Genomic DNA, 23,689 nt, shown 5'->3' with positions numbered 1-23,689 from the left:
TCGTTTGCATATTATACACTTGGAGAGGACGACCGAATTGCTCGTCGACTAGATAATATCCATACTTGTTCTCTCAGGCTACTCATCACTATCTGCATGCCGGCGTGATGAAGCTCTTCGTGTTTATGTTGGATTAGTTTTCTGACCAGAGGATGCCGTGGTTCAAGGACTATGGGGTAACGGAAACCAAACTGATCTTCTCTATTGGAGATCAGAGTCTTCAAGCGAATAACTCCAGACTTATCCTTAAACGCCTTCAGACAACTGATTCTTGGGTCCTCGACACCTTCGAAAGACTCTTCTTGAGATAAACGCATCAGTGTTAATTCAGCTTGACTGATTTCTTTTACCGACAAAACCTCGGATAAATGACGAATGCAGTTTCTTCGGCATTTTGTGACAAAACGAAGGATCCAGGCCATCACGCGCAGAATCTTTGTGTATTTGGAAGATCCCTTAAGATACCAATAATCTTCTACTGTCTTACAAGTATTCTTCATTGCGAGTTCGTGCTGGATAGATGCCTCGGACTTCTTTATCTTGATCGCGGACTTTTTAATTTCTCTATCGACTTCTGACTCGTCCACGGTATATTCCGCTGAGGGCCATTGATCTCGAGACTTCTTTAACCATTCCGGGCCCTCCCACCAGCGGGACTCGAGGAGCTGCTTCGCACTACATCCTCGTGAAGGTACGTCGGCAGGATTCATTGTTCCGGGTACGTGATGCCATTGCACAGGTTCTGTAAGTTGACGAATTTCTTGTATTCGGTTCCATACAAAAGTGGCCCATTGCTTATTTCGTTTAATCCAGGACAAAACCGTAGAGGAGTCACTCCAATAAAATTTCTCCGGCTGCTCTCTTTCCAGAACGTCCGAGGAGGAATCCATTAGTCTGACACCAATTGTGGCTGCAAGAAGCTCCAGTCTATTTATGGTCGATTTTCCCAATGGAGCTACCCTCGCCTTGGCCTCGATGAGTTGCACCTTGACTCCTTTTGAGGTCTCGGTACGAGCAAAGAGAACTGCTGCATAGGCATCTTGGCTGGCATCGACGAAAACGTGTAAGGACGTCGAACACTCTCTCAGCTCATCTCCAAAAATCCATCGGGGTATATGTAACTCTTTTAGGAGCTTTAGTTGTTGGTGCCACTCTCGGAAAATGTCTTCGATCTCCTTATTCACCTCTGTATCCCAATCCAAATCCGTGGACCAGAGTTTCTGCAATAGTAATTTTGGGCGCAGCAGTAGCGGACACGCTAGACCGATCGGATCGAATATCTTTTGCGCGGCTGACAAAATGCTTCTTTTCGTTACCTTTTCAGGTAGAGGTTCCTCCAACGCAGCCTTTGTCAGCGATAAGGTGTCCTGGCCTCTATTCCACGTAAGCCCGAGTACTGACGAGCTGTCCCGAATCAGCGTCGGATCGGAGTATTCCCAACCTCTCAGAAGGAAACCGCCGGCAGACATTGCATCAGTAGCTCCCTCCATGAACAGCTGCAATTCTTCGTTGGAGTCGACGCTCGTCACACAGTTGTCCACGTAGAACGACTTCTGAAGTTTCCTGATGATGGCACGCTGTTCATCTGTAGTCGCTTGTTGTAGTGCTCGCTCCAGAAGCAGTTCAATAGTAGCACCCAACAAAAAGGGACTGCTAGACACTCCGAACACGACTCTACAGTGTCGGTAGACCGTTATTTTCGTCGGATCTTCTTTACTCCACCATAGAAACCGGAGCACATTTCGTTCCTTGGGCGACACACTAATCTGAAGAAAAGCTCTTTTAATGTCAGAGATGACCCCAATCCTTCTTTCTCGGAACCGTAGTAACATTGTCGGGATTAGTTCAATGAGATTTGGTCCAACTTCCAGACATTGATTCAGTGAAGGCGAGTCTATCCCTCGTGCTGAAGCATCGAAGACTGGTCTCAGACGCGTCGTACTATTCTCTTTTAATACGTGTCTGTGAGGTAGATAATAGCCGCTGTCATTTACTTCCGGAAGAGGCACTTGTTCGATGATTCCCTCAGCTGTCCATTCTTCAAGTACTCGACAGTAGTCTTCGAAGAGGTTGTCCGATTTCAATCTTCTAGTATTTATTTCCAGTCTCTTGATTGCCATTTCTTTGTTATCCGAAAGAGGAGGATGATTCTCCTTCCATGGCAGGAACACTTCATATCGTCCGGAATTATTCACCGTAACCGTTTGGCGGAAGTAATCTTTTACTTGTTCTAGATGAGCCTCTTTAGTTTTCGCTTGGACTGGATCGGTAATACCCAATACATCCAGCCTCCACAGATCCGAAACCTTTGCATCCCGGGTGAACATAGAGACTGTCAATAGTGCTGGATCGACACGAGAGGTCTTTTCTTGCAAATTCTTGCCCATGACGGTCCATCCAAGACGAGTTTCGATCGCTGTTGCTCCACATTCAATTTCTTGTAGCTTGCCTGTTAAAAGCTTGCCCGCAATGTCCGATCCAATGAGAATAGAGATGGGTTCGTTTGCTTGACCGACATCTGTCAGTCGTATTCCTTTGTGAGATAACTCTTGAACCCAAGGACCTCTTCTTATACCGGGGATGTCTTGACAAATGGTCTCCTGACCCAAGGCCACAAAATTACAAGCATACGAGCCGTCCAAGCTGCTGAGTCGAATACGGTAACCTTTGTGCTGCTGGGGTTTAGTTTTTACACCTCCAAAGAGTAGATGAACTATATTATATTGTCCGATTTCCTCACAATCCAACTTCTTGGCTGTTCGATCAAGAACATACGATCGATGTGATCCTGTATCCAATACTGCTCGTACGACACGCTCCTTTTCTTGATTTCGCATTTTCACACGAAGAGTTTGGAGAAAAATCTCTGTACTCAGCGAAAGATTCGCCAGACTACTTTCCTCTTGTTTTTTGGTCGGCTCTTCTGTCGGATTTTTCTTCGTCGATCCCTCAGCAGTTATTTCTCGGCACATGAGTAGAACGTGTCGCTTGCTGCACCAGGCACACTTGATATTGTATCTACAGAATCTACGGCCGTGTCCTGTTTTCAAGCAATTGAAACATGCGTTTTTTTGTTTAACAATGTCTTGTCTTTCTTCCAGAGACATCTTTCTCGCCCTTTCACATTGCGAACTGTCATGTTTCTCATTGCAGAAGATGCATTCCAATACTTTGCTTTCTTTTGTCGCGAGGAGTGCGGAAGCCGTAGCAATTTCATTATTGGAATCAGCCTTTTGCTTCTTCTTTAATGCTGACTGCTCTTGCTTTAAACCAAATCCACTAACTGCCATTGCGATTCTTTCTTCGTTTTCCACTTCCGCTTGTAAAAAGGCCATTAAGTTTGTCAGTCGATCTTTCGGAGTAATAACGACGGGCACAGCCGAAGCACTGTCACCTAATTCTCTCGGCGCAATCTGAGTATGCCTTTGCTCGCAGCAAATCTTCGGGTAACGAGGACTCCACCAATGGATACAGCATCGCTGCGCATGTATCGGTCGTCACACCGAGTGACTCGAGAGATCTAATGTGTGTCTCTAATTTATCATAGACACTGGTTAATGACACTTTTCCCTTCGGCGTTATCGCGTTATTCAACACTAATTTCAGTAATTCACGCACGTAAACTTCGACCAACAATTCGTTTTTTCCGAATCTACTTTTTAGGCTAGCGATCACCTTGTCATAATTGTCAGCTGTCGGTGGGTAACTGTTCACTAATTCACTGGCTCTCGTATCGGGCACCATCGCTTGGAGCAGATATTGGAATTTATCTACTTTGGTTACGGTTATGTCTTCATGTATATTTTTGAACTGGCTCCAAAATTGTAGCCATTCTCATACGTCACCGTTGAATTTCTTTAATTCGATTTTAGGTAACTTGAACGTGCGTATGTTCTCATGAAAAGGCAGATTGCTGTGTCGGTAATCTCGTACCTGCATCTGTGGCATTGTGTTACGTCGCTGCGACTCTTCCTCTATTCTTGCGACCTCTACCTTCGCATGTTGATACTTCTTCCGATACTCGTCGGCGTGCTGCACCTCTTGATCCATTTCTTGCTCTGACGAATCTTCAACGGCCATTAGCTCGAACATCTTTTGGTTCAATTCTTCCATCTCACTCGCTTTTTCCCGTAGCAAAGCAAAATTTGCTTGTATTTATGTTATCTGCGGGCTTTCTTGTGCGAGTTCGGCTCGTAGAGTCGTGAGTATTCGCGTAAAGGCACCACGCGTCACGCCTCGCGTCTTCTTGATGCGGTCCATTGTCCGTCACAATTTTTCGATACACGTACTTTTCTTCTGTTCTATTTACCGCTACAACCAACGAAAGTCCTGTCACGGTCGCCAGTATGTTAAGGACTCGGGTTGGTTGGTATATCGAAGAGTAGACGTAAATTATTTTAAGCAATTTATTGTGACAAAACTCGAAAGAACGGATTACACACGACTCGTCGTATTGGCTTGCTGAACCGAACTGAACTCGTCGCACGAGCGACCTCGCCATATATTCTACAAAACCTAGAGAGTTGTTATAACTAAAAATTCACTATGTCCCTAGGGAAAAGCTTACTGTAGCTCACTCTATCGACAAGAAAGAAAATCAAATACGAAGCGGGGAAATACTCAACATCCTTCGTCAATAGCAAAACGCTTGAATTCAGTGTAATCCTCCAGTTTATTGAATTGAATTTTAATCTGGTTGCCCAAGAATTTTAAATGGAAATTGTCACCAATATCCTGCTTGAGTAACGTTGAAAATTGTGCAAAATTATTCGGTCTTAAATTGAGATAAACAGGCGGAGGTCGTCTCGCGCGTCCAATCATATCATCCGGAGCAACTCCTGGAGCATTTCCATTATTTGGAGCCTGTGGTTCATCCGTACTAGATTCACCAGCGTCTCGTGACTTTTTACTAGTGCGCTTAGAAGCTACTGGAGCTCTGCTGGGCTCCGCATGCATATCAAGCATATCCTTGGAATTGGCCAAGCATTGAAAGCAATTTCTAGTGTTAACATTATTGGCATTAACTTTATCGCGAGCAGCGATATCGTCAAAACGGGGTACCTTGTCAGAATGCCCGAATGCGGACGATCCAGCCGCAGAATCAAAAGCAGGTCGCTTTACAGGCATCTTAACGTTGTCATTACCCTCCGAGATAGAGGGACGTCCTGAATCATCGTCAGTCTCGGTGAAGCCCTCCACCTTGTCAAAAAGTCCAGCCAAAACGGCAAACCGGCACACCAGCACCACGAAGAGAGAACACCTCCGTCGTCAGCGCCCTGAAAAGGGCAGAATCTGACAAACTTTACACTGAAGACACTACTCGCAGGCACTGTCGTCAATACGTCCGCTCCGGTCCAAGTCCCGCGCGAGACTCCTTCGTGAGACAACCGTCGGCGATAGGAGTGTCGAATCTCGATTGCAAGACGCGACTGACGTCGGGTTTAACGTCGAGAGAGACGCGTCGGCACGGACCTCTTTTACCGATTGCGATACGTTGCGTCATCTGCGGCCCTTCGAACTGCGGTAAGACTAACGTGTTGTTAAGCTTACTGGAAAGTCCGCACAGTCTGCGTTTCGAGAACGTATACGTGTACTCGAAATATCTGCATTAGCCAAAGTATCGATACCTTGAGACACTGCTCGAATCGATGGACGAGATCGGTTATCGCGCGTTCTCCAACAATCGCGACGTCATACCGCCGAGCGAAGCGCTCCTCGATTTGATATTCGTGTTCGACGACGTAGCCTGCGACAAGCAGGACGCAATCAGTTAGTACTTCGCTATGGGTCGACATTCGAATATCGATTGTTGCTATCTCTGTCAAACGTACGCCAAGATATCGAAGCACCTGATACGCGAATCTGTTGATCCTGTTTAGACAAGACGGAACTAATCTGAAACACGTGTACAACGATTACGTGAGCCCCGATATGTCATATGAAGATTTCTGCGCGCTGTGTCGCGAGTGTTGGCGGCGCAGGTACGGTTTCGCGGTGATAGACAAGGACAGCGCACTACAAAACGGCAGATACAGACGGGGATTCAACGACTTCGCCGTACTGTAGAGCGATCAGTAGCTGCCGAACGTCCCAAGAGCGATGAACGACGCAAGGGACACCACCACCGAACGAGAAAATACCGCGCGACAGATCGCTAAAACGCGCGCGTCGATACGCAGAAAATACAGAGCGTTGAAAACCGGCAGGATAGAGAACGAGATCGCTCTCGAGAGACAATTCAGCCAATCGTCGACCCGTTGAAACAAATCGTCGAACATGTCAGGAAAAGCGAATCCAAGAATGACAATGTGGCGGCGACGACGACGACGACGACGACGAAAGGTATCGTCATTAAAAAGAAACGTGAGCATAGCGAAGATGACGACGACGACGACGACAAAGGAAAATTCGCGCGAAAAATAATATCGAGACCTAAGAAGAGGAAAAAACAAACGAGCGCCGAGTCAGAGATGTTCCCGATCCATTCCACGCCTCTGAAACCGCGAAAATTATCGTTACACGAGCGGATGGGGGAGGAGGATGTTTTCGCGTCGCCGTTGCCCTTCCTCGAAACATCCGTAAGGGACGTTCTACAAACGCCGCAAGGTCACGAGGAACTGTACAGTCAATTGGGACAAAGGCGCTCTTCTAAGCGGGGACCCAAAAAATAAAATCGATTACGTTTACGGCGTGTACATGGGGAATGACGGCACGATGCTCGGCAACAAACGGTTCGAGGTGAACGCGGACGATTCCGTGATCGTGGACGGAGTGAGATACACGGGCATGCCCGGCTTATACGAATTAATCTTCAAGAGATATCCCGATGACGCAATTTACACCAAGAACGACGTGCAAAAGTACAGAAATATACTGTTGGCGACAAACGCTTACAGACGCAGTTACAGTGCTCTTAACCCCATCATGGGTAACAAGGGACTAAAATACAAGAACATCATCGCTCCGTGTTGGTATCGCGTGATAGAATCGGTAGTAATAGAAAGAGCGCCGGCGTGACCAGATTGCCGTCGATCTTGAGATTGAACGACAATATAATAGATTACGTTTATTGGGACGATCCTAACGAATTGGTGGATCGTGTGCGATTGCTCGAGGCCTCCTCGTCGAGCGGGCAACGACGCGCACGGTAACGAGATTCAGTCGATAATTGAGGAGCTTCGCGAGATCGGATTGATTATAAATTGAACTGTCGCGTCGACCGCGACGGTAGTGCGATTCTCGACGAGATCGGTGCAATGTTGGTGAACAAATTCGGTATGTCTCTGAGGAAACGCGGCGACGGCGGTGGATTTGCAACGGAAAGATCGTGATTCTTGATCGACTCCCTGCGAAACTACGTACGAGACAGCGCGCTCTGCTTGAACGAGGATTCCTACGACGCGAGGGAGCGCAAGTTACGACGTCTAGCCGCGCCGGAGATCGACAGCAACGCGACAAACAAGAGTTACGTCGAACGCGCGCTTCGAGAATCGGGAAAGGAGATCGAGTCGTTTTACGAAAAAACAAAAAAATTTTTGTCGACGGTGAAAAGCGAGGTGGATCGAACAAACGACGGCGTGAACGGACTCAGAATCGCGTTGAGCGAATTCAAGGAGACTGAAAACAACGTCATGAACGGACTCAGAATCACGATGAACGAGTTTCTGGCCAAGTTCAAGAAGATTGAAAACCAGATCGAAGACGGGCAAGACGAATTCTTTGAGAAATGACGTAGATCAGATAAACAGTGTCCTGAGCGGACTCAGAGTTGCTATGAACGATTTTCTAGCAAAATTCCGTGAGATTGAAGGAGTGATGATGACGAAGGAATCGCTCCAGAGAGAGATAGCGATAGTGATGAAAACGGACATTCGCGGCAACAAGGGGGAGCGTGCACGTCAATAAGGACGAAGAAGCGAACGTACAGACGGTGAGCCGTTTTTTTTTTTACACAACCGCGCATAATCACGCGCGCAGTCGAGAGAGGAAGGCGCGCAACAATGAGTACCGAAAAGCGGAGACTCGTGGAGGAGTTGCACACACCGGCGCGGAGAAACTTCCCGCGGCGTCACGTCGTGGTGCGCGGTTACGACGATCTGTGGCAGGCCGACGTGATCGAGATGCGTCCCTACTCGCGGCACAACAAGGGTTACTACTACATACTGACGGTTATCGACGTGTTGAGCAAATACGCGTGGGCGTTACCGCTCAAGAGTAAAAGCGGAAGCGAGGTAGCCGCGGCCCTGTCGAGGATATTTCGCGAGGACGCGCGATATCCGAGGAATCTGTAAACGGACAAGGGAAAGGAGTTCTACAACGCTAACGTGCGAGAGATTATGAGAAAACGCGACATAAATCACTACTCGACGTACTCGGTGATGAAGGCGTCGGTGGTGGAAAGATTCAATCGCACGCTGAAGAACGACATGTGGAAACTCTTCACGCTCAACGGATCGTACGCGTGGGTCAACGCGCTGCCGCGTTTGCTATCGAATTACAATCACCGCAGACATCGAACGATCGGAATGCGACCGGCGGACGTGACACCCGCTGTCGCCAAGAGACTCCTGTTCACGGTGTACAGTCGCGCGAAGATCGCCGCTCCGGGTAGATTCAGGATGAACGATCCCACGTGCGCGTGAGCAAATTCAAGACGCTGTTCAAAAAGGGCTACACCCTCAACTGGACTACCAAGATCTTCCGTGTCGCTAAGATATAACGGACCAATCCTGTAACGTATCTGTTGAAAGACTACCGCGGGGAACCGATAGCCGGAGGATTTTACGAGCATGAGTTGCTGCGAGTTTCCAACCCCGACGTTTATCTCGTGAAGAACGTGTTGCGCAGGCGAGGCGACGACGTATACGTGAAGTGATTGGGAATGAACAGTTCGCATAACTCATGGATAAATAAAACAAATGTGTTGCAGTTAACAAAAAAAATTTAATGTATTTCCCCCCCCCCCCACATATTACAGTTTTTTTGTTAACCTTAATGTAAGCTTAATATGTGTGTGTGTTTCTTAATAGTGATAGCGATATTTATTATTATTTTTTTATTAATGTAGTAAGCTTAATATATATATGTATTTTAATAGCGATAGCGATATTTTTTTTATATTTTTTCTTAATATATAGGTTTTTTTGAAAAAACTATCTGAAAATTTCAGTTCCTTACGCACAGAAAAAAAGACTCTAGAGTGATTTTTTTCTATGCAAAAAAAATCAACGTTTTCCCACCACCACTGAAAAAAAATCATCGACCATTGTGGGTAGGACTAGACAGTTTAAACATTCCTGACTTCCAACGATCGCGCGCGTATAAATCTAACCTATAAAACGCATTGCTAAACAAGAAATATATATATATTAACGTTGATAAGAAAAAAAAGTTCCTCTTCACGACAATATCTTGTAATGCCCCCACGGTAGAGTGTCGTACGAGCCGAAAACGACGTATCTCTTGTCATCGTACGGACTGAAAGCGAGCTTCAACTCGGACACGGTGTACACCTTGTGTAACGTCAAACGAATACACGACTGACGCCTAGACTGCTGTATCGCGTCGTTCAGGCAATGCATGTAATCGTTGAACGTTATCGTTTTCGCAACCACGTTTCTCTTAACGCCCTTTATTTTCTTCGTGTCGCTCTTTCCCTCGACCTTTAAGGCATACATCTTCGCCCTCAGTCCAACGAATTCCGTCATGACAGCGCCGTCGTTCTCGTCCTTCATGTTGACACGCGGCATGCAGTACGCGTTGTTCTCGGGGTAGCCGCTCGTGTCGAATCTCGCAATGTCGCGTTTCATATTCTTGTACACGTCGTCGCACTCGAGAAAATATATGAGACTGTTGGTGTCAGTGTACATTATCTTACATCTTTCGCGATACAAGGGCACCATGTAGTCGTAATGAAAATCATAGACGCGCGTCTTGGATATCTCGAGAATGCTCATACCGACGTAGATGGGTTTGTTCAACCTCACCTCGAGCCTGCGCAATTCGACAGCCATCAGATCCTCCGCGAAGACGCTTCGACTGTGAAAATTCGGTTTCGCGATTATCGCTTCCGCGCCGTATCTCTCATCCCAACACGTCACGAGACGCACGTCGACATGATCTTGCACGTTTTCCATGGTCTTGCCGAATACCGCGTTGTTCATTAATTTGTACATCTCTCTCTCGAAATCGTTGCTAGCGCGAGTTCTTAATTCCGTATTGAGCTCAATGTATCCGCGAAGCCATGGAGATTGCGCGAATCGCAGCGCGTGATGAATCTTCGTGACGCGCAATCCGTGTTTTACGCATTGCTGTAGATTACGGTAGTGCAGCACGTAGCGCAACTTATCGCACAGAGTGGCGAGAAGTTTATCGCACCGTTTTTCGGGAGGTTTATCGCGCATAGGGCAGAACGGAAGGTCAGCGTGAGCGTCGTGGAGTTCACGCGGGTACGCAAGATCGACCTCCAAGATGTAACCGATAGCGGAGTCCAATGTCACAGACATTACGTCGAGACTCTCTGCGTCGTCGACCCATTGAAACTCCGTGTGCGGCAACGGTTCACACATCGCCCAGCCGTACAGATTGTTCACGTCGAGGTACATGAGATACGTCGACGGTCGCGAAGAGTCGCACGATCGCATGTATTTGTTGTTGGCGCGCCGTACTTGTTGGAGCACTGACTCAGACCGCCGCGGATACCGCGCTCCACGAACATTATCATGTCGATATCGGTGAGCAATTTGAATGACACCTTTGTGTACTTCAGCATCGCGTCCCACGTGTATCCCGGTAAAGTGTAGTAATGCGCGGGATCCAGTCTGTAAGTTTCGATACAGGTGTCACGAATGTTGTGAGCGCACAACGCACTTGGCAACCGAATTGCCAAGTGTCAGGGAAATTCGACCCTAGCGACTAAAATCGTCAAGACCAAAGGTCCATCGAGGACCGATATCGCTGACGCGAAGGTCAGCGCGGAGCGCTGACCACACAGGTTAATGCTACCGCGGGCGATCCCGAGGTAGCAACGGGAAACCAATATAAGACCGCCGAATCGAGCGATTAGGCAGTCGGTCTGAAACCATCAAGCTGTCGCGTCGAGTCACCTGCGAGTTATCTATAAACGAAACGCGAAGTGGAACTTGTAATAAGGACACTCGTGTAAGGCAACTCAATTTATTAAAGTGGTTCAATATAACGCCTTCCTTCATCCTTCATATCGCGAACGGAGCCCGATCCCTTTTAGCCGACAAAACGGCTAACAAATTGGTGGCAGCGGTGGGATCTGCTCCATCTACTCGCGCAAGAGGACCGGACTTCTGAGCTCATTCACACGCCTGAAACAAAACGAGCACATTAGTGAACGGCGGCAACATATCCCGGAGAGGAAAAGCCAGCTAAGACACGAGCGAAAAAGACGGTAGCAGCCGCGAGTGCAGAAGTGACACCGGAGACGGCCACGACCTACCGCACGGCATCACCGGCCCGAGCGACGACGCAGGGACACAGCGAAGCAGCATAGCAGCGCGGCAGGGACGCAGCGACAACAGGGACGCAGCCAAGCAGCAAAGCGGCCCGACGACCAGGCGATGCAGACGGACGGCAACATGCGATTCGTGGCGATATTGTAAGTGCGAAAATTATTATATCCCCGAGCGCTAAGTAGATGTCGGACGACCCGAACCGACAAACGCCCGTCCGACAAGCGTCGTTCGTCCATAGCGAGTCCGCGCACCGCGCTTCGCGTAATCTAGCTAACCCGGTGAGTGCGACGCGATCCGAAAGCGAAGGGTTAAACCGGCCCGCTGAAAGCGAAGGGGTGAACCGGCCCGCTGAAAGCGAAGGGTTAGACCGGCCCGCTGAGCAAGACGGATTAGACCGAGTTCGACAAAATTTAGATTCGCGTTTTGCCGAGGAAGAGACGCCCGTACTATCTCCGAACGTTGTCATAGAACGCGAGTTTCCGTTCGACGAAGTAGACGTAAGCGTAACAGGCGAACGCGAACACCGCGATAATAATACAGAGCGACCGACTCCGACAGACTCACTGACAGACGTCTCCGACGTCACGCCGAGCCACGTGTCACAACGAGGAGAATTTTCCCTCACCTCATACGACACCGACGTATTTGACCCTAACGAGGAGGACTATACGCCTAAAGCTCTCAAAATGAGTCAGACGAGAAACGCGACTCCAAGCCGAGAGAACCGCGAGGAAAATCCGGACCCATCTAGAGTGTCCGAACAAGCCGTCACCGAAACGGCGCAAAATGGACCGCCCGCCAGGCGATCTCAGGCCCCAGAGCCGACGCGATCCGAGTTGAGAGCCCCGGACGCCGTAATTACTGATTTAATTAATCTAATACGCGACATGCAAGAACGCATGGACCGCATCGAGGCTACGGAATTCGACCGATCAGCCGAACTCCTTCGCGCTTTTCGCGAATTGCAGAATCGCGTAGGCCGGATGGAATCCGCCACATACGATTCCGACACGCGAGAACGCGTCCGAGAGTTCATAAACGCTAGCACGTATGCTATGAAAAATATACAGCCGACCAACGAGTCAATGCTACTCGAAGCTATTCTTTGTACGAAATTTAAAGGGAAGGCTATGACAGATTTCGACACGCGCGATATCCGCGATTTTGATCAATTAAAGCGCGAACTCGAGACAGAATATTTAGGAAAACGCTGCACGACGCACTTGCAGCTGGAATTTAATTCGCTAGCGCAAAAGCCCGGCGAAAGCGCACAAGAATTCGGTAGGCGCGTCGAGAAATTAGCGCGCGAATTGTATGAAGCAATGGAAGAGGGTAAAGGCCACACGCAGGAACAGCAGAAGGCCATCCTTGAAAACATAAAAACTCAAGCGCTGCATAATTTTCAGATCGGATTGCACGACGATATAAAGCTGTTAGTAAGAGCGCAGCGATACGCAAGTTTGCAAGAAGCAATAACCGGCGCCAGCGCGGAGGAAAAGGTTAGAGGCCCCTCCCCGCGGAGCGCGCAAGCAACGGCAAAAAATAAATACCCCGCCGCGAATACGCGAGGCGCGGGAAATACCGTAGGACAATGTCACAAGTGCGGAAAGAACGGTCATTACGCGCGAGATTGCCGTACGGGCCGACAAGCAAACAGATACGCGTTGCCGAAACCCGAGAAGCCTAGCGGCATTAACACGATAGAGTGTTCATATTGTAAAAAGGCAGGGCATAAGCGCGACGAATGCTGGTCGTTAACGGGCGACCAAAACCCGAGCGACCGCGCCGAACGAAAACGGAAGCAGTTAAGAAAACGCCCGTGAGTACTGTCAGAAAGACAAGGACACAAGAATCTAGCGAGGAAACATCCTCTCGCAGCAGCAGCGAGGAGGATGAGAAGCCTAAAAGGAATAAGGCGCGCGCCGCCGAGACATATCGTGTTGCACAGATAAGCAAGAAGCACGAGGAAGGCCCGCTAGACTTAGTGACGCTGCCCGTACAGGAGGCAGAGAAAGGAGAAATGGACCTGTTATTAGATTCAGGCGCAACACTCACGTTAATAAAAGTGGGAAATTTGAAAGCGAAAGCGATGGTGAAGGAAGAACGGTTAGCGCTAGTCGGCGTAACCGGACACCAGATTCACACGATAGGGAAGATAAAAGCCACTGTGGATCTCGGAGATAAAAAAATTCGCCACACGATGTACGTGGTGAAAGACAATTTTCCCATTGAGTACGAAGGCATTTTAGGAAACGACTTCCTCTCAAAACACAAAGCAGATATTTCAAATTCGAAAAAGCGATTAAAAATCGGCTCAGCTTCCTTTAAGCTCCGACCTTTTCGCAAGGTAAAACTTCCGCCACATAGCGAAACAATCGTGGAAGCCGTCACCGATCATAATCGTGTCGGCATTGTGCGGAGCGGCGAACCCGCCCCAGGGGTCTTTATCGGGCATTGCCTAGTGCAGCCCGTCGAATTTAAATGTCCGATTAGCGTATTGAATGTGACGGACAAGCCCGTGGAGATACTCACTCCACATGTAACTTTAGAAGACCTGCCGCCGCCCGACACCGCGGACGTTCTCTCGTTACGCTCGAGCGACGAGCGCGAGACCATCGCCGAACGACAAAAGAAAGTACGCGAGCAAGTACAGCTCGATCACTTGAACGCCGAAGAGCGAGCAGCCGTAGAACAAATTTGCGATGATTACTTTGATGTGTTCTATATAGACGGCGACCATTTAAGCGCGACTACCGCAATAGAGCACGAGATAAATATCCGGCCAGGTAGCGCGCCCGTGAATGTGAAACCATATCGGTTACCCGAGAAGCATAAGGCCGAAGTGAAAAAGCAAATAGAAAAGATGCTCGAAGACGGCATAATCAGCCCGAGCACGAGTCACTGGAACGCACCGATAATAGTCGTTCTTAAAAAACCGGACGCATCCGGAAAAGTGCAATTTCGCGTGGTTATTGATTTTCGGAAAATGAATGATCTCACCATGGGAGATTCTTTCCCCATGCCGAACATAACCGACATATTAGACCAATTAGGTAACGCGAAATATTTTACCGTTTTAGATTTGGCCTCGGGGTATCACCAAATCCCCATGCATAAAGACCACAAAGGCAAAACAGCCTTCTCCACTCCGGATGGGCACTTTGAATTTAATCGCATGCCTTTTGGTCTGAAAAACGCACCGGCAGCATTTCAGCGGCTAATGTACGCGGTGCTGGCCGGCCTGCTAGGGCTGAGATGTTTCGTGTATATCGACGACATCGTCATATACGGGGCGACGCTAACGGAACATATCAGAAGAATAATAGCCGTGCTACTCAGGCTCCGAAAATACAATCTAAAGTTAAAACCGAGTAAATGCGCGTTCCTACGAAAGGAAGTCGTGTACCTGGGTCACGTGATTTCGGAAAAAGGAATCTCACCGGACCCGTCGAAACTAATAGCTGTCAAGGAGTTTCCGACTCCTAAAAAACTGAAAGACATTCAGTCGTTCATAGGCCTAGCCGGGTACTACCAAAAATTTTTCGAAACTAGCCAAGCCACTGACCAAGCTCACTAGGAAAAGAGAAAAATTTATTTGGTCAATAGAGCAGCAAAACGCGTTTGAATTATTAAAGGAAAAATTAATAACCGCGCCGGTGTTAAATTATCCCGACTTCAATAAAGAATTTATAGTGACGACAGACGCGTCAGATTTCGCAATAGGAGCTATCCTCTCACAGGGAGTAGTCGGCCAAGACCGACCGATAGCGTACGCCAGCCGCGTATTATGCAAAGCGGAACAGAATTATAATACGACGGAGAAAGAACTGCTAGCCATCGTGTGGGCAGTCAAGCATTTTCGCCCCTATCTTTATGGCGTTAGATTTAAAATAATAACCGATCACAAACCATTGATCTGGTTATTCAATGTTACCGACCCCGGTTCAAGATTAATTAGATGGAGGCTTAAATTAGAGGAGTATGATTACGAAATCATACACAAGGCAGAGAAGAGCAACCTAAACGCCGACGCATTGAGCCGTAACCCGATAACAGAGGCGTCAGCTGTGCATACGATACAGCAAGAAGAAGAAGATGCGCCCCGAGAATACTCGGAGGAGGAAAAGAAACAGATACTATACGAGTATCACGACTCGCCTATCGGAGGGCACCAAGGAGTCACACGCACTTTAGACCGAATCCGATTGCAACACGATTGGAAAGGTATAACAAAGGATGTCGAGACTTACATCGGCAGATGCGAATACTGCCAAAAAAATAAATTAAGCAGAAAAACGAAGATGCCAATGGTCATCACGGACACGCCGGAACGACCATTTGAAAAATGCGCTCTCGACATCGTCGGTCCGTTAACAGTTACAAATCAAGGAAATAAATATATTCTGACGTTTCAGGATAATTTAACGAAATTTAGTAAGGCGATACCGATCGAAAATCAGGAAGCCAGAACCATCGCCAAAGAATTCGTAACAAAAATCGTGTTAGAACACGGAATTCCGGAGAAAATTCTCACGGATCAGGGCACGAACTTTACAAGCGAAATGTTCAAAAATACGTGCAAATTATTGAAAATCGAGAAGATTCAAACAACGGCGTATCACCCTGAGAGTAATGGGGCACTAGAGAGATCGCATCGTACTCTCGCCGAATACTTGAGACATTATATAAATCAAGATCAAACTGACTGGGACGAATGGCTTCCTTATGCGATGTTTACATACAATACGACACCACACTCTACTACAGGCTTCACGCCTTTCGAATTGGTCTACGGGCACCGACCTGACCTACCGACGGCCCTAACAAAACCGCCGAAATTAACATACTCATACGAGGATTACGCAAAAGAACTACGAGAGCGAATCCGCGCAGCGAATCAAATCGCGAGAGAAAATACGAAGGACGAAAAAGCGAAATCGAAACTACAATTTGATAAAAAAAGCAAGAAGGCAACCTTCAAAGTAGGCGATAAAGTACTACTTTATGACGAAACGATACGACGAGGCCGCTCAAAGAAGCTCGACTCGCAATGGGTGGGACCATATATTATTTTAGAAAAACACGACAATGTAAATTACACGATTAAAATTAAACGAAAGACGCTACGCGTTCACGCGAACCGATTGAAAGCGTTAGTAGAGGAATAAAAAAGCACTCACATTAAAGCAAAAGCAAAAAAAAAAAAAAGCAAAAAAAGGGGGGAAAAAGAAAAGAGAAGAAAACTAACAGTACTCACCTAAAGGTCACCACGTCGCACGACGGAGACTTCTCTCCCCCCTGTGGCCACATCCACGGTAATCCTCAGGGGGAGGATATCAGCCCGAACTGCCTCCTCGTACGAGGGAGGCAGCGAGTCAGGCGATTCAGGCTCTGCAACCTGTGCGCGGGGAGCTCGAGCCACCCGCAACTAGTAGGTGCGCAAACACGCATCACACGTGGATGGCGCGAAAAATCGGTTACATCTAAAGCAACGCATTTTTCCTTTTTTTTGGCACTCAAAGCACATTAACCGTAAAGAACCGCTTGGAGGCTAGCAGTAGACTAACGCAAAAATGCGCTACTCAAAAGAAATGACACTTGCTGACAGATAAAGTCAGCATAAAATAAAAGATAAATAGAATACCCCCAGGAACATATTCATATTACAGGCTAGCTATCACCCTACACCTTGCAAGGGAAATGACGTCAGAGCCGTTACCATACGAGATGACAGCGTTCACTGCCGAACCCGGCATATATTACGAGAAAATCGGACAACTCCAGCAAACGAAAGCAACATGGAAAATGGCAATACGCATAGACGTAACAGCATTAAACATAAGATATCAACAACTTCAGGAAAACCTAGCACGCATCGAAGAAATCTGCAACCATGCCATCAGAAGCACCAAAAACACATGCCAAATCACGCTCCAAACTATTAGGCGAGAAAATAGTAAAATGACACGCAACCTAGAGCAACTACAAACCATTTACCGATCACCCCTAAGTAAACGAGGCCTGATCGACGCTGTAGGCCAAATAAGTAAAACGTTATTTGGCACCATGGACGCTGAAGACGCAAAAATCATAAATGAGCAAATACAGTTGCTAAATAATCAACAACAAACATTGCAACACGCGGCAAAAAATCAATTGAAAATCATTAATGCTACAATAGGTCATATTGAGAAACTAGAACAAACACTGTCATATAACGAAAATTTAATGGCTAACGTTACAAGAAAACTAGAAGAACAGCTTATGTACAGAGAGGGACTAGACGAACAACTATTAGTATTAAACGCTATTTTGAATGACCTCACGACAGACATAAACGACATTACAGACTATCTGACTCACGCAAATCACAATATTTTATTAACGCGCGTGCTCCCGATCGAAAAAATAATCATAGAACTAAGAGAAGCGACCTCACACATAGACAGGAGATTGAATTTTCCATTCAAAATACAAGCCGAAAACTGGAATTCTATCCAAAAATATCTAAATGTAAACGCGTATTATGATAACTCGAACATATATACTATTCTCGTATTCCCATTGATAGCGTACCCAACATACGAAATTATAAAAATCACTCCTGTACCGATACACAATGACCATAATGTTTTCACACTCCTAGAACCCTCTCATACCCTACTAGGAATAAATCGAGAAAATCACAATTATATAATTTTAAAAGAAAGCGATTTAAATGAATGTACGCGAGATAATACCAAATTCACTTGCGCTCAAAATCTCCCTGTCTACTTTATAACTGCGAATGCGCCGACTGAAATACAACTCTTCGTAAAAACGTCGAGATATATAGAAAACCGAAAACAGCGTCACATAATCTCAAATGTAACACTCTGGATTGCAGTATCAGAACCCCAGACATGGTTATTTTCCACTCCAAAAACAATCGACATAATAATTCAATGCAAAGAATTGCCAGAAAATAAAGTAAAACTAGAGAAAACCGGAAAAATCACATTACGCAACAGTTGTAAATTAACTACACCAGATATATATTTAGAGACCAAAAACCGAGTGTATAATAAAAATGTAAAAATGTATTTACCTGAATTTAATGTAACAGACACAATAGAAAAAGCATAACAATAAGCAATAGAATAGAATCCGATAAGGAAATAAATTTGGAACCAATAATCAAAGATCCGACAGAATTAATAAAATTAAGCTTGAATCTGGAAGAAATCAAAAAGGAAATGGAAAATAACCAACCGAACATTTTCACGAATAAAAATATTATATATCCCGTAGGCTCCACAGTCACAATTGTAATAGTAATAAGTATCATAGCTGTAATCATCTATGTAATAAAGAAAAGAAGGGACCACTAAAAAATTTATAATACAAAAACAATCATGTAAAATAGCATAAGACACCTAGATTGTAACCCCTCAAGGGAAAAGAAAACACACATAAATAAACGAAAAACTACGTTTTTCTTTTTCCGCGGGGGGAGGGATGTTGTGAGCGCACAACGCACTTGGCAACCGAATTGCCAAGTGTCAGGGAAATTCGACCCTAGCGACTAAAATCGTCAAGACCAAAGGTCCATCGAGGACCGATATCGCTGACGCGAAGGTCAGCGCGGAGCGCTGACCACACAGGTTAATGCTACCGCGGGCGATCCCGAGGTAGCAACGGGAAACCAATATAAGACCGCCGAATCGAGCGATTAGGCAGTCGGTCTGAAACCATCAAGCTGTCGCGTCGAGTCACCTGCGAGTTATCTATAAACGAAACGCGAAGTGGAACTTGTAATAAGGACACTCGTGTAAGGCAACTCAATTTATTAAAGTGGTTCAATATAACGCCTTCCTTCATCCTTCATATCGCGAACGGAGCCCGATCCCTTTTAGCCGACAAAACGGCTAACACGAAAATTTTCGAAGATATCCGCCAGGAGAAGCACGTCCGTTTTAAGATACAGATCGCTGTACTCGCCGAGATTTTCCACGCGAAAACAAAGCCAGACGTTCCACGCGTGCTCGTATTCGCTATCGGTCACGGTATCGCCGGTCAACGAACTATAAAAGGCCTCTCGCGGCGGTAATTCCGTCACCAGCAACTTATCGAAATCGTCAACGTACTCATACGGAAATACGCCTTTACGGGTGAGCAGGTCGAAATCGCTTTTGCTCAGTTCCGGAAATCCCAAACGCGTGATTCTCAGCTTGTTCCTATCGAGATACGACGCCAATTTCTCTAGACTGGCGCTGAGAAATTTGAACGAATCCACGAATCGCAACTTCACGCAGTTTCCACCGCGCGACAACGTCCCACTCACATTCTTCGTGAACGATATGTACCTCTCTTTAGTGAGCGGTAATAAATCGATGCTACCCTCGAAGCTATTAGCTGTACCCTTGATAATAAAATGAGCGTCGTATCCGGACAAATTGTGAAAGAAAACGGGAATAACGTACGGAGTCTCTGTAATTTACATTACGGCGCGAATGCGACCTCTGTAACGTCCGGTCAAGTGACAGTGATCGCGCACGCGTCGACCGTCCTTCGGTTCGAACGGTCTCTCGCATATGTGACAGTTTGTCGCGCTCTAAAAATTTTTTATCTCGTCCGGTTTGAGCTCCGCCATGGTCACGCTCGTCGAAAGTATCTTCTTCGCGCGATGCGCGATACCGTTGAGTTCGTTGACGAACCACGACACGCAGTCCCCGCCGCGACGAAATCTGTACGCGGGTGCGATCTCTTCGTACGCGCTGCACAGATAGTATCCCACGCTGAACGCTTTGTGATGCTGATAGGCGTAACTCTTGAAGCCATCCTCGTTTATCTTCTCTCTCTCCAACACGCATTCCAGATCGGCATACACCACGAAGGGAAGTCGCTCCTTTTTACTGTAATTGCGAAAAAAACAGCCACTTGTTGTCGTCGTTCAGGAGAACAATAGCGCAGTCGTTCATTTTTTTGCAATCGACGCTGTGAGCGGATAATTTCTCGCTCGAGTGAAAGTAGTGTAGGCATCTGGGGAGAAAAAATATGTATAATTTTTTTTCATTTCACATACATACATCTGATTCGCACGACTTTATATATATATATATATATTATATATATTGTGACGTGACATTGTCGCGTCCTCCGCCCAGACGGTAGCTCAACCGAGGGGAAGGTCGGGGATGGCGCCTCGACTCGAGTACGGGAGGGCTAATTGCGTTAACTAATTGTTTTCTCTGGTTAGATTTTGTAGGAGGCGACAGGAGCGACAGGTGGTGCCGGAGCAGGAAATTGACGACGGAAAATGTAACGGCGTGAGTCGCAACGTGGGAAGGAAAGACACTGAGGGGACGCTGGAGTGAGCGGTTGACCGGCGGGCGGGTCACGCGGGCCCCGCCGCCAAGGCGCATAGCAGGTCTCGCCCAGCACATCCCTGGCCCCGCCGCAGCATAAGGAAGGGGTGCGTCACCGCTACCGCGGAGCGAGTGGACGCCTCGGACGCCTTACCCCGGTGGTACTTGGGGTGCCGAGCAGGATAGCCACGGCCGGCGGCCTGGCCAACCGGGCTAACACTGAGATGGGCCCATACACAGGACAGCCAGTTGAAATTGCCGCGGTCAGGCAGCGGATACGAGTGGCGCCGCAAACAGGGCGGCACGCGCGACAGATTGGCGGGGCAGAAAATCGCGAGCCTGGGAGCGCATGCGCGGGCCCAGCGTGGTCCTGCCGGGCCGGCCGCTCATCACTGTCGAATTAGCCGCAGCCGAGGAGCCATCCCCGAAAAAGTGTCCCGACGCCGCCGAGTAAGATCTCTACTCCGGTGCCACCGCGATAATTGGGGCTCGATCTCGGCCAAGGCCCGACCTTGTTAATCGTAATACCGACTAGATTATCGTGTAGATTGGTTAGATTACTGTGCGAATGCCGTTTAAGTTACCTCGGCATCTTGATAGAACGCGTGGTCGTGAGGCGGCCGAGATAGAGCCCGGTGTTGAAAGGGTTCTAGATTTAAGGTGGTAATACTGTGTGAGCGCTGCTACCGTGAGCATAAATATTGAAAAGGTTCTAGCCTTAAAGTGGTAATACTGGGATGGCGCTGCTATTGTGAGCGTGGGCATTGAAGAAGGTCCTTAATTTAGGTTGGCAGAAGTGTGTAGTAGAATGTACGAAGATCGGTAGCGCGTGCACGTAGAAAACAAGACTCTGTACGAAAATCTTATCGTTATTATATAAACAGTTTAAGTTCTCGCTGGATATACTTCTTCCGTTCACCTCTCTTATCCCGATTATCCTTCGATTATTAATATTTTTGGCGACCGTGACAGGACAGTGAGTGAAGGATATAATCGTCGGGTTGTGTCGCGTGTGAAATCGAGCATCCAAAATGGAAGCTGCAAAGAAGAAACGCACCGTAATGCGAACGGCTTTCACGCGCGCGTTGAACGACTTAGTTCTGAGAATAACGGATGCGAATACAGGCGCCACGGATCTGACCGAGCTACAAGTATTTCTACAAGTTCTCGAAGAAAAGGACAAGGCGTTAGAAAAGGCCAATTCGGTCTACATTACGTGCCTGATAGAGACGGAAAATGTGAAGACAGAGACAATCGATGCGGAGATGACGAGCAATGACGAATACAAGCGCAAATATATACGTGCACGGATGGCTGCCATGACACATTTACCGACCGCGGCGAACAATGCCGGGAACAATACTACGAACTCGGTAGCCGATAACACACATCTCGTCAGCGCCCAACCTATGATAAAACTGCCTAAAATCGAACTGAGGAAATTCAGCGGGGACGTGAAGGAATGGCTGCCCTTCTGGTCGCAATTCAAAAAGATACACGAGGATGCTAACATCAACAAAGGAGACAAGTTTCAGTATCTACTACAGGCGATGACACCAGAGTCGCGTGCAGCTGAACTAGTTGGCAGTTTCCCTCCCATCGAAGAGAACTATGATGGTGCGATCGCAAGTTTAAAGAATCGTTTCGGCCGGGACGAAGTGCTTGTGGAAGTGTACGTGCGCGAGCTTCTCAAGCTAGTTATGCAAAATGTGATGAAGCCGGACGACCGAATTCCATTGTCTAGTTTATATGATAAGATAGAGGCTCAGCTAAGAGCTCTTGAATCGCTCGGGGTAACGTCAGATAAGTGCGGTGCCATGTTACTCCCGCTTGTCGAGTCCTCGTTGCCAGAGGAACTGTTACGTGCTTGGCAACGTCATTCAGTGCCGGTCGGGGAGAATGGAGAACGAAGAGAAGAACGACTCACACAGCTGATTATGTTCCTACGATCCGAAGTAGAGAATGAAGAAAGAATATCTATCGCAATGCACGGTTTTGATATGAAGAATGATGAGCGCAAAACATCGAAACCTAAACAACGCGCGGATCAAGCAAAAAATACATCCTCCGCTATAAGCCTACACGCACAGGGAAAGCCGAATAAACCGATAGACTGTGTATTCTGTGAGAAAGAGCACGCAAGTGTAAAGTGTGAGAAAGCGCGCAAAATGACTTTGGACAAGAGAAAAGCACTTTTACAACAAAAGAAAGCGTGTTATAATTGTTTAAAAATCGATCATCAGAGTCGTGTGTGTCGCGGTAATCAAAAATGTGCGATGTGCAGTCGTCGGCACGTGGTGTTAATGTGTCCAGATATAAACGGCCGAGGGGATACGACGGTATCAACCAACACAGACTATGGTAAAGAAAAGGTACTGTCGAATTCCAATCAAACTAAAGAAGCGGACGTAATTTTACAGACATTACATGCTAAGATTCGTAATGGCAAGAAAAAGCGCGTAGTGCGGTTATTTTTCGATCAAGGTTCCACTCGATCTTACGCTACTAATAAGGACATTATACGTCAAATGAAATACGAAGCGATTAGTGAACACAAGCTCAAGCACTCGCTTTTCGGCAACATCACGTCTGAAGTCAAAAGTCATAAGAAATATGTGGTTCATCTGTGTAGTCTGGACAACAGCTATTCGTGCAACTTCAAAGTGTTCGACGAAGAGGAAATATGCGCAGAAATTCCTCTGTGGGAAAAGCAGCCATGGATGGACAAACTGAAGGAGATGGGCATACAACTCACTGATGGACCGACTGAATGCGACTACGCTGCACCAATCAAAATTCTTGTTGGGGCAGATATAGCGGGAAAACTGATGACCGTACTCAACAACTTAAGTGTGGATT

General features: G+C 47.1%; 2 protein-coding genes across 2 annotated transcripts; both read right to left on the bottom strand.

Moving 5' to 3' along the window:
* Positions 1 to 11: 11 nt before the first annotated feature.
* Positions 12 to 3,335, bottom strand: LOC139824223 (uncharacterized). Its single transcript, XM_071796723.1, has one exon. The coding sequence runs from the start codon at positions 3,333 to 3,335 to the stop codon at positions 12 to 14; it is 3,324 nt and encodes a 1,107-aa protein (XP_071652824.1).
* A 6,063-nt stretch (positions 3,336 to 9,398) lies between these two features.
* On the bottom strand, positions 9,399 to 10,604 carry LOC139824222 (uncharacterized). The gene has a single exon (XM_071796722.1). The coding sequence runs from the start codon at positions 10,602 to 10,604 to the stop codon at positions 9,399 to 9,401; it is 1,206 nt and encodes a 401-aa protein (XP_071652823.1).
* Positions 10,605 to 23,689: the final 13,085 nt, after the last annotated feature.

Source organism: Temnothorax longispinosus, unplaced genomic scaffold (assembly GCF_030848805.1).
Source record: "Temnothorax longispinosus isolate EJ_2023e unplaced genomic scaffold, Tlon_JGU_v1 HiC_scaffold_30, whole genome shotgun sequence".
In the NCBI taxonomy this organism is placed as follows: Eukaryota; Metazoa; Arthropoda; class Insecta; order Hymenoptera; family Formicidae; genus Temnothorax; species Temnothorax longispinosus.
This window is presented reverse-complemented; position numbering and strand designations above follow the sequence as displayed.

Bases quoted from the DNA above. Each gene is read 5' to 3' on its own strand.
- LOC139824223 (XM_071796723.1), bottom strand. From the start codon at position 3,335: ATGGCCTTTTTACAAGCGGAAGTGGAAAACGAAGAAAGAATCGCAATG.
- LOC139824222 (XM_071796722.1), bottom strand. From the start codon at position 10,604: ATGTACCTCGACGTGAACAATCTGTACGGCTGGGCGATGTGTGAACCG.